At 37.4% G+C, this 18511-nt stretch overlaps 1 protein-coding gene across 4 annotated transcripts in view; it reads left to right on the plus strand.

Moving 5' to 3' along the window:
• The window catches only part of DYTN (dystrotelin), a 78838-nt gene that overhangs the window by 4938 nt on the left and 55389 nt on the right, over positions 1-18511 (plus strand). For 3 of the 4 annotated variants that reach the window (XM_026791685.2, XM_014265074.3, XM_026791686.2), the window contains exons 2-14: positions 1675-1749; positions 2693-2894; positions 4922-5007; positions 5572-5660; positions 6363-6434; positions 6780-6943; positions 7792-7903; positions 9990-10135; positions 11033-11201; positions 12883-12953; positions 14996-15155; positions 15780-16251; positions 16796-16943. In XM_026791685.2, coding sequence (XP_026647486.2) covers positions 1675-1749; positions 2693-2894; positions 4922-5007; positions 5572-5660; positions 6363-6434; positions 6780-6943; positions 7792-7903; positions 9990-10135; positions 11033-11201; positions 12883-12953; positions 14996-15155; positions 15780-16251; positions 16796-16899 — 1922 coding nt within the window. In that variant the 3' untranslated portion in view covers positions 16900-16943. The remainder of the gene's footprint in view (positions 1-1674; positions 1750-2692; positions 2895-4921; positions 5008-5571; positions 5661-6362; positions 6435-6779; positions 6944-7791; positions 7904-9989; positions 10136-11032; positions 11202-12882; positions 12954-14995; positions 15156-15779; positions 16252-16795; positions 16944-18511) is intronic. The other variant, XM_074548300.1, reaches the window with a different exon arrangement.

Genomic DNA, 18511 nt, shown 5'->3' on the forward strand with positions numbered 1-18511 from the left:
GCAGGTAACCAGCTGGAGATGTTAGGAATCAGCACACTTCTATGTGTGCAGGAGCTCCTTTGTCAGCTTCTCTACAAAGGGCATTTATATTTCTTGAGGTGAAATTTGACCCACAGCAGAATGATTACATGCTGGTTTTCTGTCCAGAGGGGAAGCCCCTTTCCTATGAGAAATGAAATATTTTATTGTCCCTAAATAGCCTCTCATCAGCAATAATGCTAAAATAATTTACTATTTTACTTATGTGTCCTCACAAGTTAATTCTGGAACTGTGTTTGACAGGCACAGAGTGCCCTACTTTGAGGCCACATTTTGTTTGTAAGGGTGGACTAGAATTAAGTAGCAGATGGCTACTAAAACAGATTCTCTTCAATTTGAAAGTCATCTTGTGCATGGAAGGTGTTTGAGTTGAATCATATGTCTATTTCTAGCATTTGTATTTGAGAATAAGCATTTGGAACTTAATCCATAGCCTAATGAAAACTGTGGGAGTTGTTCTGTTTCTTTCAAAAGGGCTTTGGATCAGTTTATTGAGGAAAGAGAACTGATGATGCGTGGAAGTCAAAACTCATTTTTCACATTCTATGACATGCTACATTGCATCTCCAAATAATATCACAAAACATAGTATGACAAGAGCAGGACTAAGCAGATGGTATAGCAGTTATTGGCATCTCTCTATAGCTTAGGCAGCATCTGGGAACCAGAAGAGCCCATAATCTGCTGACTATTAATATTAATCTGGTGTATTTCTTGGAAACCATTGCACACAGATTGGCACCTTTCCAGACTGAACAGGTGAAGTATTTTGTGAGTTATTTCTACTCATTTATACATATTTATTGCTTATCTTTAGCCTTAATCAACTGTGTGTAACTCTCTCTGAAGTACAGGGAGAAAAGAGTCTCTGAGGACAGAAGAATAACTGATAAATCCCTTTTTAGTTTCTAAAGTTTAGTAAACAAGCCTTGTTTTTTGTTCTTGAAGTTCTGGGTATATGTAAAGTATTGAGTATAGGTCACAGTCAGCATCTCTTACTTTCCACTCAGAAAAACATCCTTTCTTGATGTGAAAGAAATAAGCTGAAATCGTATAAGGATATGGGATTTAGTCAAGCAGATTGAGTGGGTTTGCTAAACAGAGATGTCAAAAGTAATTTGCTGTGGTAAAGGGCTTGTCTTCTTCTGCAAGAGTCCCCCATGTTGATCTTGACAGAAGATTTGTTTGGTGCTTGAAACAATATGCATCCAAAACAATAACCCTGCTGTGCAAACTGACAAACTGTTCCTTGAAGAAGAGCATCTCTGATCAAAAAACCTATTTGTGTGAAGAAATATTATTTCATTATGATCTTGGCTAAAAGTTTGCACAGTGCATAACCCCCACAGGCCTTGTTCTGATATATGAATAAACTTGATTCCCAAAGAAACAGATGTGCTCTCTGTGTTAAATTCTGATTTTACAAGAGATGGTGTTACTGTTTACAAGAAGATTGTTCACCCTACAAAGTTATTTATTAAAACAGGAAATGTGTTCTATTTGTTTGGGGTTTTTTTCTCCCAAATTTTCCTTCAGAGTGTTGATCAACTTGAAACTCCAAATTTGGTTGTTTTGATTTTTAGTTAGTTTTGAATGAAGCACTCCATTGTAATGTGTGTTTGTTTTCTTTCACAGAGGCCTTCAATGATGTTGAGAACTCCGTATACAGAACAGCCCTAAAACTACGCTCAGTACAAAGTCTTTGCCAGTGTTAGTAGCCAAAGAGAACCCTATGCTTTTACAGGAAGGAGAATCTGTATCAAGTTTGCATTGCTGTCACCATGAGTTATTATGCTACTTTGCTCTCTCATTTTCCACCTTGGAGTTTCAGAATGGATTATGAACACTTAAGATCTAGATAGTGCTTCATATACAAATTGATTTTTTTTCCTTTTGAATGTCAATGGAAATACATCAGTGAAATTCTAAAATTATGAGAGAATCAAAGTATATCTACCATCTGCAGCAATACTATGTAGACACCACTGACAATTATTAATCTATTATTATGATCTTGAAAAGTCAAATTCTAAGGTGTTTCTTAGGAGCTGATTTATTGGAAATAATCATGGCTTATTGAAAATGCATTGACTGGACTATAAGAATTAATGAGAACAAAATAGAACATGATAGAGCAGAAAACTTCTGGTTGGTATTCATTCTCCGTGTCTTTGAAATGAGGGAGAATTCAGTGCAATCAAAGAGTTGTGCAACAAAGTCCTGGTCACTTAGCTCACTTTGAAATTACTGGATGTAAATTCCATACTGAGCTAAATTTCATGGAAATCTTGAAATTTTTATTTGTGCTGAAAATGCACAACATTGCAAATGAGGTCTTCAGGGTAACACAGAGAAGGTGACTAGTTTGTTGGCCTTGGACATATTTCTTTCATTTGGGAATGCTTTTCTATGAATACATTTAGTTTGGTCTCATTCCTGATATGGTTGAGGCATAAATCATATGAGCATCTGCCTGATGCTCTGTGTCAATGTAGAAGTACCACAGGTACTGGTTTTCTTTTTATGTGGTGTGCTGTTTTAGGCTTCATTTTACAGGCCTGTCTTAGCTAGGCATTTCTGGTGAAAAATAGTCATGCTTCCATTCATAAAAAGGCAGGGACCCTCATTCATTTCTTCCTTAATTTTCCCACAGTGGATTTGATTGACGTTTCTCTGATTCAGCACATCCTATCAAGTGAACAAAGCCAGAGGGAAGAGCAGATTTCTCTGAACAGGCAGCAAATCTCTAGAATGCTGATGAAGCTCTTCCAAAGGGCAAGGTCAGAAAATCCAGGCCAGGTAGATCCAAGAGCTGCTGAATTCACATTGAGCCTGCTGATTGCCATGTATGACAGGTGAGAAGAAGAAGAAATGTAGATCCATTGTGAAGTACTGTAGAGTTAAAGAATGTGTTTTTGGACAGGACATATTGCTCCCATCCAAAGCAGAGCTAGACTAAGTCTGTTTCTACCACTCTCACACCATTTCTGTGTGAAACTCCCCCATTTTGATTGGTTATGCTTTGTATAAAAACTAGGAGTAGTTCAGCAGTAGGAATATAAGGCACAAAACTGCATCAGAAACACAGTGCTCAAATGCTCCCAAAACTATCTTTGCCAGTCCATGCTGACTTTTTCTCTGAACAGCTTTACAGAGTAGCTTTTCATCTGACTTCCAAGATATTTTGGTACCCTCCTAAAAATGAATCCATATTTCCCTCAGGAGAACAGTACCCATGCACAGATCAGGAATTTGCCAGTCACTTTTTGTTATTCATTTTCCTCTAGTTTAAAAAGTTAATCTACCAATTATGAAACAAAATTGATGTGTCATAACTAAGGTGAGCAGCTCAGTGAATAGCACAGTTTCTGAAAATAATAAGGAAACACCTCACAGAGTGTATTTTTCTTATGTATTGTTTGTAAGTAATGAGTTATTTCACTAAAGGCAGGATTGATTTGTGATTGTATCAGACTTAAAAGACAGACTAAGTTCGTTGTCCAAGTTATTTACCACAGGTGAAATTTTTCCCTTCTACATGATAGTAAAGTTTTTACTGAAAGTAAATGAGATGTAAGTGGTCTGCAGAACTTTTTCTTGAATTTTTTTTCATTACTCATATGATCATTACTGCTAAAGGTCCCACTTTATCAAAATTTATTGTAAAAATTCCATTAAGGATAAGAATAAGTGCTGTTATAAGAAATAAAGCTAGAAACATCAAGAGTATTTTGTAATTTTTGTGTGCTGTAAGGAAATGATGTAGAAGAATCTTCTTAATAGTACTATCTTAGTCTTTTAGTCTGTTTTCTAAGGGATGTCTTAGGGGTGCCATTTTCTTTTTGCTGCTATTTCTTTTTTTAAAAAGAATTTAATAGGTTTCTCGAAGTGTATATAAGATAGGAAGAGCTGCTTATAATTTTCTAATCATGTTTTCTCTATAGAGTGCTATTGTCCACTATTAACATTGGAAAGTATTTAATAGGAAGAGCACATAGGAACTTTCCATGTTTTTGTGGTATTTACTTAATAAGCTTACATAAACATCTTAAGGGTGCTTGATTGTGTACTTCAGCTTCAGTCTTGGAGTTTTTTCTTTGAAATTTCTGGAAAAACAACAATTTCCCATGCAGTTCATACTTGAGAGTCGGTATTGCAGCTTTACACAGTGTGGGTTTATCTAAAGACTCTTGAAGACATATTTTGAATCTTTGCAAAAGTAATATCTTAAATATAGATTTCTGGGATTTCCTGATTTGTGGTTTCTGATTAATGTCTGCATCGTCTTCACAAAAAAAATTTGTGTTTTTCATAAGGTGCCTACATCACAAAATTTGGTTCTAAATTAATCCACGTTATTATTATCTAATGGTCAAAACTAAATGTCCTGCTCCTGCATAGATCCTTTTGATTAAATTGAGTTTCAGTGAAATTAAATGTAATCAGCCCAAGAGAAGCTTAGTGCAGATCTGGGGCCACAGTGGAGCTGCCTGATGATATATGCAAAACTTAGATTACATCCTTTATTCAGTACTGTATTTGGGAAGGCTTCCCACAATAAAAAGAGCAGATTTTTTTTTAGGACATACATTGTAAATGTAAAATTACATTTTACTTGGAATGTGAAGTCTCTGAAGGAGATGTTTTCTTTTTGTTTTATGATTGCGTGGTATCTTGGAACAGTTAACTCTGCAGTTATTTTCAGTGACAAAAGGTTCTAGACATAAAATATTACTGAAATGTTACTTTGGTTACATTTATACGTATAAAAGGATACATGTTTTGAAGTTTTCTTCTTACATAGCAGTATTCCATTCTTTAGATGTTTCAGTCTTTATATTCTCTGTGAATGAGAATAGTGTAACTTATTTCATTTTCCTAGATCTGGAACGGGGTATGTCAGAACTAGATCTGCTGCAGCTGCCCTAATTTCCCTTTCAGGAGATACTCTACTGGCTAAATACAGAGGTGGGAAATGTATGATTTTATACACTATCTGAAATACTGAACATTGAGGAAAATTTCCACCATCTTTTTTTTTTATTTTAAAATAAAAGCTCTGCCATGAAAAAAGTAAATTATGTTGACTGCTTAGTTGTAGAGAAAGGCTGATGCAGAATAATGCTTTCCAATCAATATCTGTAGCCATCTTTGCAATAGAGAACCTCAGAAGAGGTTATAGTGACATTTAAGTAAAACTTCTCTTTGCCTAGCAGAAAATAACAGAAACCCCATGGTTTTAAATTAGCAATTCACAATTTAAATAGAGCACTTCTTGTATAAACATATTTAAATATTTTTCCTAATATTGTAAGAATGAGTTCATTGCTTTTTTCCTTGCTTTCCTTCTCTTTCCCTCACTATAGGGAGAACTATGGTTACAGCAGTCACTGAGAGCCTGTTAGGTACAAAATATAGTGAAACTTTCTGGAAGGGTGTCTTTGTTAGACTGCAGTTACCATAGCAGTTTGAAGATAGCTTGAAGACAGTTCAGACTCTGCCAGGATTCCAGGGTTTTTTTCCTTGTTTCAGCTTTCTTCCAGTTTTATGCTGTCCCTGATGGGAAGGAGACCTTGATTACCCGAAGTGCCCTGAGAAGCCTTCTAACAGACTTAAATCAGGTAATGTCAGTGCAGTGCTCAGTCAGTTGAGTGCTCACTCTGTTGAGTCAGTCAGTTACTCAACAGATTTTGTAGGAGAGTGCTAACCTAGCAGAAGAAAATCCCTCATGGTTGAAACCTTTTATGTTTGATTACCTTATGGGACTGAAGTTAATAAGACAACTGTGGGTATAGGGAGCTGTCATGCAAAGTAGGTAAAAGAATCAAATTCTGTCCTTTTTATCAAAATAGCCACTTTTATTAGTGAATGCTCTGTTGCCTGAGCTTACAGATCCTGGAAACAGCTGAATACAACTGTTCCTAAAGCAACTCCAAACTTCAGATGTCTGTACTCACTAGAACAGCTTGCAGTTGCAGCAAGTTGCCTTAGCATACAGGTATTTCCAGCTGAACTGGTGCTGAAAATGAGATCTGAAAATGACCTCTGGGATTTAAACTTAGTGTCCTTCAGGAGTATAGTGTGGAAATTTAGTATGTTTATCCATTACAGTAAGTGGGTTGGAAACAAATCATTCTGACACACCCTGAACTGTGAAACTGCATACTGATGGCATGAATATGAACGGACTTTCTTCAGAATAGTGTGTAAAATGGCATTGCTATAGATACTTCACCATCTGTGTGCTGTCACCATCGCAGCAGAGCATGATGGGAACATCTGTTTTTTATTGAGGTGTTTCTGAGCCCTTCTTCTTGATGTAGGTCCCAGCCACTGTGGGAGAAGGCTGCACTCTGTCTTGTGTGGAAATTGCGATTCGTGACTGTTTCCATGGGGTGAGTGAAATTCTGATGTCCTGGGAAATTATTCTGAATGTTGCTGATTGATTAAAACTTCAAGTGTATCACCACATAACATCCCTAAGTATCTACTTTTAAGAAGCAGGGCTGATCATCAGTCTCACAGTATGGGAGGATTTGTATCTATAGAAAAGATGCTCAGTAAGATACTACTGAAGATTCTAGCATTTATTCCAAAACCTTTGGAACCCAGTAACATTTTACATGAATGGAAAATTTATGCCAGCAAAATCCAATATCAGAGCTTTCATTAGAGATTGTAGATGAACCACCAGTTTTTTTCAAGTGAATGTATGAGCTTGAGACATGTATTTTTTCTAGGTTCTGAATGCAGCTATTGTTGAAGAAAAATTCCTGTCTTGGCTGAGATCAGAGCCTGCTGTCCTCCTGTGGCTCCCTACATGTTACAGATTATCAGCCACGGAAATGGTTTCTCACCAAGCTAGATGCAGAGTCTGCAAAGGTTTCCCCATTACAGGCATCAGGTGTGTCAGTGGTCTTTAGCATCCACACAATTAGTTCTTACCATTGTTTGCATACCTTACAGGCTGTAACTGATGTACTAAGTAACAAGCTTTGGATGTAATCTAATTTAACCAGGAAAAGAGGGATAGAGAGAACCACTGCAGTCTAATGCTCAAGTCTTCATCCTACTTCTCTTTAGCTCACTAGCACAAACATGAAAACTGGCCACAGGTAAATCAGCAGTCCAAGGGTAAAGGCAATTAAACCTGTGTATCTCATTTCTTAATTACTTTTCCTGTAACCAATTGTATTAACTGGCTCGTTAAGTTTTCCATCTTAGCAGCTTTGTCATCTAAGTAATGTTATATAATGGCATAGTGGTATAAAAAGAACACTATCCATTACCATCTAACCAGAATGCTCAGAAAAGCATTTTACTGGTACTATATTCTCGCTAATTGTAAGCTTGCAGATTTAGTTTCTTGTATTTTTAGTTTTTTGTTTATGGACCTCATGTCAATATTATAGTTCCATGGAAGCAGCAAATAGAGGTAAGCTGGTGTGTAAGAAGCATATGAAGTTGTAACTGCATTATGAAAATTGGGAAATGGTGCTAAAACAACAGTTTCTTCCACGGACTGCATTTCAGTGCAGCAAATAAATAAGATCAAAACCACTGATGGGTTCAGAGAAAAGTCCTCAATCATTTGAGAAAAATAGCTTGAATTCAGAAAACGCTGAGGAAAGTCATTATTCTAACAAAGATGTTTCTTTGAATTTCAGAGCCCAGGGATCTGAGTTTACAGTAATCAAGCTTACTTACATCAAGTTCTTACTTGTAAAGAAATCCTTTTGTTTTCCTTCACAGGTATCGCTGTTTAAAGTGCTTCAATTTTGACCTTTGCCAAGCTTGCTTTTTCACTGGCCGTCTCTGCAAACCACATAAGAGATCACATCCTGTTGTGGAACACTGTGTGCAGGTAAAGCCCTATTGTACTGATTCATTCCCTTTTGTGGTTCTTCATGGAGGCAAGTAGATTCTTGAACTACAAGCATTTCAAAGTTATGTGTGTATTAGCCATAATGGCCATGACATATTAGCATTATTAGTCTGGGAACAGGGAGATAGGGAAAGGACAAAAGCAGGCTTCTAACTTTAGAATGAATATTCTGTTCTGAAGTAACTGAATAGAGCTATGAATATCCCAGTGCAAGTCTTCATCTTAAGAAGCTTTATGGCAAATTTTCTGTTAGCAGATAATTCTTAAATTTATGAAAATTCTCCTCAATGTCCCAGTGTTCCTTCACCCCAATCCCAATGCAGACTCGTCCAGAAATTCACTAATTCTAAAGTTATAAAAACTCCTGCATGAAATGTCTTTCTTTTTCTCTCTTTTCTGAATGTCTTCAGTTTTTCCACTTTACTGTAAACCTTTCTGACTCATTTGTCTCTGTCAGGGATACAGCACGAAGAGGTAACACGTGCCCAACTAAGATCACATACCTGGATTCTGTTACAGGGGCAACTTGTGCTATCATCACACTAGTGACAAAGTACAACACTGGGAATTTGTGTTTGGAAGACCGGCTTCTCCTTTGAGCAGGAGATTCCAGATCTTGCACACAGCACCAGATGGGCTTTTTGTGGATCTATATAACTGTATCTTTCTGTTCCAGTAAATGAGCTGAAACTTAGGGAAGTTTCCCTAGAAACCTATACTTCCTGTTCACCTTCCCAATCCTCTGCAGTTAATGTGAAAGATACCTGGGTAGCCAGTGTTTGCATTAAAACTAGATACTATTAGACTGCTCTTGTAGTCACCCTTTGTCTGAGGTAGCATTAAACTCTTGCTACTTCACTGTTCTCTTTCTGAAAACAAAATCCTTTTGCTTACATTGTGAGAAATTACAACTGGATGCTCAATATCTGCATTAAAAATAACAGTTCAGTCCTTCAAATATTCTTCCTCATACTCCATCTGTGAGAAAGTAGGAAAATCAAAAGTTAACTCCTCATTAAGAGATTTCTAAGTAGAGACCTTAAAATTAGTGTGACTTGAGAGTGAACGGGAATGTGTGTTTGTAGAGGCACCAGAAGGAAGGACAGGAGATAAACCAAGGCAAGAGATGTTGCAGCCTGGATTGCAGCCACTTTGTTGCTGCAGAATTGCAATTGAATCACTGAATTTAGATTTCCTTTATGAAGCCCTACTCTAACAAAAACTCTGTAAATATTACTTTATAGGCCAAATATTACAATACAGGCCAAAATCTATACCAAAATTTAAAAGATAAGCTACTCACTATGACAGATATCATTTTTATATCTATTGTGTGGGACATAAAATAATCAGCAGTAAGTTGCTATCCCCATCCCTTCCACTCTTAGCAGATGCTGTCCTTTTCACACTGTCTTTATCAGGAATTGAGTTGCTGAGTGGAGGTTTGCAATATCAGCAGTTTTTCCTTATCGTGCTGACACCTTGTGGTAACGTTGCTACATCGTTGAGAAACACTAGGAGGCGTGTAGTGTGTTTTCTTTGTTTTCCTGTTCTGTCTGTCAGGGCTCACCCCATGTTCTGCAGCAGTCACCTGGGGCAGAATTGGTTGGTGTCCTCCAATAATACAGCTACTAACCTTAGTTGTTGTGCATGAGCCTGACACTCCTGTGATAAATGGATGTATATTTTACTGTATTCTGTGAGAGGAGGATGTGAGCCGTGGAAGACTATATCTACAAATGCTTTATACAAGTATAAAAGTATTTCTTCCTTAGATACTAGTCAGCAGAATTATTGTTGTGACTGTGAGCCTAATCATTGTGTTTAGGCATTTCCAGGCTGTCTGACTTTGATCCAGTCAGTATTTTGCCTAAAAGAATTGGAGCTGCTCTTGCCTGTGGCCCTGCAAGCATTACCCACCTCAGCTCCCCTTCTAGGGCTCAGATAGCAGCCATGAGCTTCGTCAGATGATGAACAGATGGACCTTTGCTTTGGAATATGTCTGTTTCTGGGCAGCACCTGTTTGAAAAGTCACTTTCTTCTTTATTATCCCTCATTCCAATAGATGTCAGCAAAGGCGAACGCAAAGCACTTTGTCCGCACCATCAGGAACAACCTGTTCCAAGAGCGCTGCAGAAGAAAAGAGGCTCAGAGAAGGACGGTTCTGGAGTCAGTGCAGGAGAGGCACTTCCCTGCTCACAAAAAGACTTTGTGAGTTTTGGTGTCAGATGAATTTATAATCTCTGCATGTCAGGCTGTGGGATATTGCTTGATTATGTCCTTTGAGTAAGGGACCTTGTTATGACAGATACCATGTCATGATTTTTCTATTAAAAAGGGAAAGAATAACTGAGAAGTTGCTGCACATTTTTCTGTAGCTTAAGCATGGTTACCATGCTGACAACCTAATGATTAGTTGTCTTATAAAATATAACAGGCTTGTATTGTGCTTCCCTCCTTCCTTATGTTGTATTTTTCACTCTGTTCCATTTCTTATACTCAGTCTAGGGCCAAGCATTGCAAATATTTACTACCTTTACAACTGCATGGGTTCTTGTCACACCTCCTCTGTGACAAATCCATTGGAAATTAACTGTGAATACTTTCCACATGTGACCCACAGTGCATTCACTGGCAGGCATTCTACTAAAGTCCCACTAAATTGCAGACCTGTGGAATCACTCACAATAGCAAGTAGATGATCTCACCATTCCTCTTCTTTCAGACCAGTTGTTTTTTGTGCTCTGGTTAATATTTAAAGTCATTACTATATTTCCACTTATCACAGTGGTTAATAATGAGCATTGAAGGTTACGTTGGCTAAATGGAGCAAAAAAACGAAGCAGCAAATTGCACTGAGAATAAATGGGTGGAAAGAACAACCTGTTGCTGAGATTCTGTTGGGAGAGTGGAATTCGTTTTCAGGAATTTCATTCTTTTAACCAAAATATGCCAGCAGGCATAGCTAAATTTTACTTCTTGCTTAGTCAATAACACATCTGTCTGTCTATTTACACTGCATTAGTTTTCTGCATTTGGGTCTTCCTGGGTAGAAAAACAATGAGTCCTGATCCTTTCCCTACTCATTACTTCTCTGTTGGTATACAGTCCTCCTGTGGAATTCAGTGCTTCACCACTACTTGGTCCTGAAAATGTGTCTTTCCCAGTGGGCAACTGTGTCCCAGAGTCACCTAGGTTCATACCTGAAAACAGGACTGTAATGCAGAAGAGTGAGAATAATAAGATGACACCAGAGCAAGGCAAGACAATAGCTCAGGTGAGCAAAACACAAAGCAGTAATAGTGCTAAACCTGTGAAGGAGATCTAGCAAGTTAATTATCTAATTGTCTTCCAATTTCAGTGAAAATGTAATGGGCAACTTCACCTTTCTGTAAATTCCTCACTTACAGTGAAAAATATGGAACTGGAAAACTTAGTGAGGTTTGAATTTGTTGTCTTCCCAAGATTAGTGACTAACTCCTTGACTTTCATGACCTTCAGAAGCACCTGTAAGAATATTTGCCTTGGGGTTTTTTGAGATGTCGTAGAGTAGCATGCTAAAGTCTAGATGAGTCTGGAGTCCTCTCGCTATTCTGACAGTAAAAAAGGCCATCATGTCTTCCTACTGCAAGCAAATGTCAAAGAAGAATACCTGAATTCTTATCAGACTCAGGCCATTTTTGTTACCATGGAAATAGCAAGAGGACAGAATGGGCCCTCTTAGGATAAACTCAGAGCAGTGTCCACTCCAACTAAAATAGCTAATGCACAAAAGGTCTCTATTAATCCATTCCTAGCTTTTCTCCAAAGAAACAATATTAAAAGAGTGGGTAGGGCAGTTTAGCTAAAAAAAAGTACGTAGCAATTTTTTGTTTCTATATTTTTTGAGAGTTTATTGGCTCTGCACTTACTCAGAATACAGGGAACACTGGGTTGTGTTCAAACCAGTTTGTGTCATCCACTCATCTTGTTCTTCCCAGGAGCCAAGGGGTGCAGTAACACAATACTAGCCTGTGTGTATCAGGTCACTCCTTTGGCTGCTAATCCTGTGCTGCCCTTTGGAAGACCTGTCTTTTAGAACTCTGCTGCCCAGCTCAAGCTACAGTGCCAGCCAGCAGATATCTGCACGAGATGTTGTGGGCAGATGTTGCTTAAACATAGAATTTTGACGGTTGGCATTTGTCATTTTAGAAAACAGCAGGATAGGACTTGCATCCCTGTGCTGGGATTCTGTCAGGTGCTTTGCTCTCTTGTTTATTTTCTCTCTGGGCTGAAGATTCCTTTTGAGCAGTCTTATACTGATTTCTAAGATCTTACAGTGCAGATGATTTCCACTTTGATTAAAAAGATGTGGACAGTAAGTCCAATGATCGCTTTTAATAGAATCTATGAGTATGGAGGTCCTGGTTGATCCAGCTCTTAGTCTCATAATTTCCTGGCAGCCCTGATCCCTGCCAAACTTATATCATGGCTCAAAAGTAACCTAGCTGGAAAATGTTTGTCTCCCTGACTTCTGGGCTACTGTTCTCTGCATGGTCCAGAGAATGCTACTTCCATTTAAAGACCAGGAGTTTCTCTTTTCTTTTCTATATACAGTCTCTTTCAACATCTTCTTGTCTCAAATCAGCTGTGGGACTTGAGAGAGATTGTTCCCAAATCAGAATATTTGATTTTGCAGAAATCAGGAATATGGATTTTGTTCTATTTTCAAACAAATTCTCATACACTTAAATTTGTTGTAGAACAAAGAATTTGTTCTATAGAATAAATTTTCCAGCCATTTGAAATACTTTAATGCATCAGTTGATTATAATACATTAAGTTTAAAAGGTTAACTAGTAAATCTGTAGATCTGTCAGATCCAAAATTTGCCATGGACTACTATAATAAAACTTGCATATAAAAATGAAATGCTATTGCTGATAAAGTTATGAACAGATACTTCCTTTTTTTTTTAGGCAATAGCCTCTTTTGAAGCAGATGTGTTAAAAATGCATGAATCCATTAAAAGCATTCACAGTGACAGCAGGTAGGTAAATGCTGTAGTAAATTCACTGAAGACTGGTGGGCATTGCTGCTCCAGCTGGAGGGCTAGAAGACAGATAAATTTTCCATACTTTGGAGATTTTTAGACTTAAAAAATCCTATCAAATGAGGATGAATAATGAAAACTCAGCAACAAAAATTTTAGATGAAGATCAGTGGAAAAACAATGGCAAAACAAAACAGTTTTTGGTTTGCTTTCATCAGCGTTTCTGCAATTGCTAGTTAATATTTCTAAAAGGAATTTTTAGACAAAAAGATGTTCATCCAGATAAAAATGTCAGAATAACATACTTTTTCAAATTTTTCTCTGAATAAGGCTTAATCAAAACAAATTTCATAATTTGCATGAAGCTTTTAAATCAAATTAGAATTTATTTCTAAAAAATATGCTGTACAACAAATAGAGATTAATAGGATGAATACAATACTATAGGTGTGGAAGTTCCTTCTCATAGTCAAATCTTTGACATTGTAAAATATTAATTCCTAAATTAATAATCTCTTGGGAGACTCGTTTGCTTGGGTGACATGGCAGGGAGGAAGTTGGTGTGTGAGCTATGATGCCTACCTTTGACTTGCATTTTTGCCTTCCCCCTGTTCATCTTTGTAGTTGTATATAACTGTGCTCTATATAACCATGCCTATGACCACTGAAAATGATGGAATTACAGTAAAGTGTAGAATTCGATCCTGAATCTGTTCTCTTTATTTTCTTCAGTATGTTCAGTTCCCTCTGTTCCTGTTCTGTTTCATTCCAAGTACAATTGCAACTCCAAGTTCACAAAAGGGCACTCCAAGATTAGAGCTAAACAATTTCATTTTCATTGTGGGTCTGTTCTCACTTGGGAAAATAAAGAGATATGGCAAAGATCTTCAGCTTTCCTTTAGATTAACAATCGTTGAGAGGATATTTGGGATGCCTGCTCCTATAATGCTGCTCTGACCCAGAGCTTATCATAGAACTGGGTAAATGAATCACATTACTCATAGTCATAGTCAGTCCACTTGTCTGTGGACTGACTTCCAGCATTCACCCGTCTGTTCTCAGAACTGGACTCTGAGTTAGTCAAAGGAGGACAGCATTTTACAGTGAGGAGCCCTTAAATATTGTTATAAGGGACCACTTTATTGCTATAAGGGACCATTAGTATTAATTTTAATTTTAAATGGTCTGACTTGCTGTCCCATTCAGACAAATATTGCATAGTTCAAATGATGAGGCTGCTGTCTCTAAGCCAAATCATTATCACAGAAACAGGTGAACTTCTGAATGTAACTAAACATGGCAGATAACTATTTCAGATCTGTCATATGAAGCAGTTGGTTTATTACTGTAGTGTTAACAAACTTTACTGTCTGTACCTCAGCTGTGAGGAAAGCAAAACTATTTCTACGCTGACTTCTTAGAGAAATCACAACTAGAAGAGAATTATGGGTGGTATTTCTGTCACACTGTGCTCTGAGTAGGTAGTTTCTAAATCTCTGTTGTACATAGGAGGATGGCACTTCTGATTGCAAAAATCAGAGTGTTTTTTCAAAATGGCCTGTGCTTGAAAGCTATTGGTATCATTGAAGAAACTGCAGAGAATACCACCAGCAAGAAGAAATTCTATCAAAAGGGCAGAACCTGCTTTTACTTCATTGTTGCCCATGTATGTAATGGGAATCTTTTGCAGGTCAGGGAGTTGCTATAAGTAGTTTGCTTCTATGCAGAGGAACTGCTATTGTTTCTTGTGTTGCAGCCACCTTTGTGGGAAAGGTAAAACCCCAAGATGCAAGGTTCAGATGTGGCCGCAGTTCTACTCAGCTCCCATATTTCCTCATCTGGAATACTCATGTTCTTGCTAATTCCATGGATACAGTCCAGCTTCTGAAATATTGGCCTCTAATCCCAAAGCTGACAAAATTTTCCTGAACTAGTAAAGGGGATAAAGATTGTGCTAAAGTGTTTGCTCATTTCCATGAATGCATATATTTGTGTATGTCTGGTCTAGCAAAAATCCCACCCTCCTGTATCTCTGGTAGGTACATGAAAAAGCAGTTCAACAAATGGAAGGACAAAATACAATTTCTTCATAACTGCCAGGAAGAAAAAAGCTGCAAAATAGAGGCAAAACTGCAAAGCCTGAGAGTAAGCCATAAAAACCTGCAAATGACGCTGCAGCACATGAAGGAAGAAGTGAAGGTATAGTGATATATATATATATATCTAGAATTGTCACAGCTATGAGCCATTATTGAACACTAACAACTGCTTTTCCTGTAGACCAGCACTCTTAATACTATTTTATACACCTTCCAATTGTATTTTCAGTCATCTTAGGCTCTTCTCTTCAGAGAAAGCAGATAAGGTATTGGCAGTATGTATTTTCTTGTCATTCTGTGCATATCTGACATCTAGCACAGATATTCATATTAGCACATTTAAATACTAGTGCAATGAAAATAATGAATATTCCAGTAAGAGTTTCCAACAGAAGTGTTAGATACTTCATTGCAGTCTGTTCTTCAGAGAAGAGTCAAAGTGCTGGCATTGAATAAATATAATGTCATTCCTAATTGCTGTCTTTTACTGGGATGTAATACAGACATCTTATAGAAAATATTTTATTTGTTTTCAATTATAGTGATTCTTATCATTACAATTATTTCTGAGATTCTTAAAAGGCTCTTGTTTCACAGAAAATGTTTACATATTTTCCTCCTACACATTTTTTGTAGCATTTTCTGCAGTACTGTTTTAGTACTACTGGCAAACAGAAATACCAATTATTTTTACAATTTATTTTCTGTGTTTTGTCTATTGTAGACCATGTTGCAGTCATCAGAGCATCCTTTTGCACAGTGTCATAATAGAATGCCAAGAAATCCACATGTTCTGTTGGAAAGGAGAATGCAGAGTGAATTAAATCCTGCCCAAATAAGGCCTATTTTCAGAACATGTGCAGAATGGAAATCATTGAATCCCCCAAACTCTGTGAATAGAATGCAGCTTTTACAGACACCTGAGGTTCCCACTGCAGTAGACTTCACATTCTCAAATGACCCACTGGAGTCAGTGTCCCTGCAGAATGACAAACCGTTTATGGGACAGCATAAACAAGCAAAAGAGAAACAAACCTATCTGCCTAAACTGACAGAAAACTCTCTTGGTGGAATGGGGAATACAGTTCTTATTCCCACTGCAATGCAGATACCACCTGATGAGAAGGAAGTGAGAAAGGAATTGGAACTGCTAATGATGAAACTGAAGGACACATTGTCTCTCCAGACGCAACCAGGTATAAGTTCTCCAGTCATCTTGTCACTGTTTTCTTACCTTCATCCCATTTATTCCATAATATTGTTCATAGGCATGTAACCCTCAGAGGAAACTCAGAATCTTGCTTTAGCCTTTGTAGTATTATTCTATGCAGTAAGGTAGAGCATATTCCAAATATAGCCCCTAATTTCAGACTGATTTGGAACTGGATGAATCAAAGCTCCTAAGAGATAATGAGTCTTGGCAGTCAATTAAGGAGCAAACTTAAACTGGTGAGAGCATGAGAGGTTTTTGCTCTTGCCACTTCTGTGACTCTGTAACTATAACTCTAGTCCTAGGAGACTTCCAGCAGTACAAAATCCCTTTGTAATCAAAGGTCTTACACAGCAGAGCTTTGTTCAACATTCAGGATGCCTCACTTTTGATAATGAGGATGTAATATGGAATATGACAGAAAAAGCTGGTGCTTGTACAGAGTTATCTTAGAGATTCTTTAAGAGTTTTCTAGTGCTCTGGCAGCATCCAAAAGCTTAGAAAGACTTAAAATTTATTCTGCTTTTCAGCCCAACAAACTGCTTTGCACCAGGAGTTCTTCTCTACAGCTGAGCATGTTTGCAGGTCCTTTTCTGACCTCATCCACCAGGTAATTTCACCAGCTTGTAAGTGATGGAAGCTACCATTCATCTTACAACTTCACTGAACTACTTAAAGGTAATTGATACTGTGTCTCTTAAAAGAGACTCTTTAAAGTGTCTCAGATGTTGCCTGTAATAACACAGCATGACAGGTTTCTGCATTTAGAGCCTTCACCTGGAGGATTCTGGAGAGCTATATTCCTTCTCTGTTGGTGATTTCCAGCTGCTGTGCTGTGACTTCCTCAGCAGTGCAAACGATTGCCCATTTCTCTCTCTTTAGCTGTTGATACCCCATGGTCGAGTTACCTCCTTGGAATGGTGTTCTATTTCTTGTTGATGCCAGTAACAAGGAAAACACTTTTTCCTGTAATGTACAGAAGGATTTTAAAGACCTGAGAAATTGAAATTATTCAGTACCACTTCAGAGAGAAAAAAAATGTACAGTCAGTTATTTACTATGAATCTTTGGCAGGAGGTGCATAAAAATAGTAAATATTTTGTTTGCATATGCTCAAAACCAGTTATGGTTCAACCAGTTATGGTTCAAGAAAATTTGCATACCTTTAAGGATTTTAATTATGTCACTGAAATGATACCAGCTTGCCAAGAAAGAAAATAGCCCAAGTTTTTACAGGATTTTTTCTGTGATGACAAAGAAAATAAATTTCTTTCAGGTAAGAACAAAATATTTTTGGAAGCTCTGGGAGAAAAATTAGGTAAATTTTCTGAACCTTTGTTTCATATATAATCAAACAGTGTTTAGGCTGATGTGATTGAAAAGGCTAATGAAAAGCATAGGACTTAAGAAAAGCTGCTTAGCAGAACTCTACACAGATTTTCCACATAGATTTTCCTTGTGTTGTATTTTTCAGAATGAGTTATAATCATCAAGATAAAGGGGCTGCCTGACTCATTAAAGAGGCTAGAAATCTTATTTTCTGTTGGTAGCACCTCAGCCATTTTCTTGAAAGACCTTACACTGTGGTAGTGAGATTAATGAACATTCCTCATTCTTTATGCTAGTTTTAGTCAAAGGAGACCTGAATTACATGTTATGCAAACACTCGAGAATTTACAGCAAGAAATAATGGTATGCTACTGGAAGCTAACAAGTGGTTTGTCTGTAGCAAAGGTAGTGTAAAGAGGGTGAAAATAAAAAAAAAGAAACTTATTGAGGGAGGAGGGAGGACCCCATTGAACAAATAGTGATGAGGTAATTAGAAAGTGGATATACCCATAACATAACATAAATAAATATATTGTGAGGTAGAAGCTCGTAGCTTTTGCAATACGCCAGTGCCCAGAGACACACACAACAATCCAAGGAACCTACTTGTTGATTATGGTCAGCTTCTGATGAGGCTTTAAATCTCCTGCTAGTGTGCATCTGAATTCAACTTGGTTGGTTGGAAACAATAGCAACTGACAAATGCTGGTTTGGTGTGAAGCAACATTGAACAGACCTGGAGCACAAATTCTTACAAATAGATATTCCTGAACTATCATGAATTGTTTTTTTCGTGTCATTATGTAAAGACTTAAAGAATTGTTTTCCATGCTAAGAAGCAGTTGTTTAGCTCACAGATCTCTGTAAGATGAAGGGGACAATATCACAAGGTCTTTATTTTGCTGTTATTCAGTTCA

This window comes from Zonotrichia albicollis, chromosome 10 (assembly GCF_047830755.1).
Source record: "Zonotrichia albicollis isolate bZonAlb1 chromosome 10, bZonAlb1.hap1, whole genome shotgun sequence".
Lineage (NCBI taxonomy): Eukaryota > Metazoa > Chordata > Aves > Passeriformes > Passerellidae > Zonotrichia > Zonotrichia albicollis.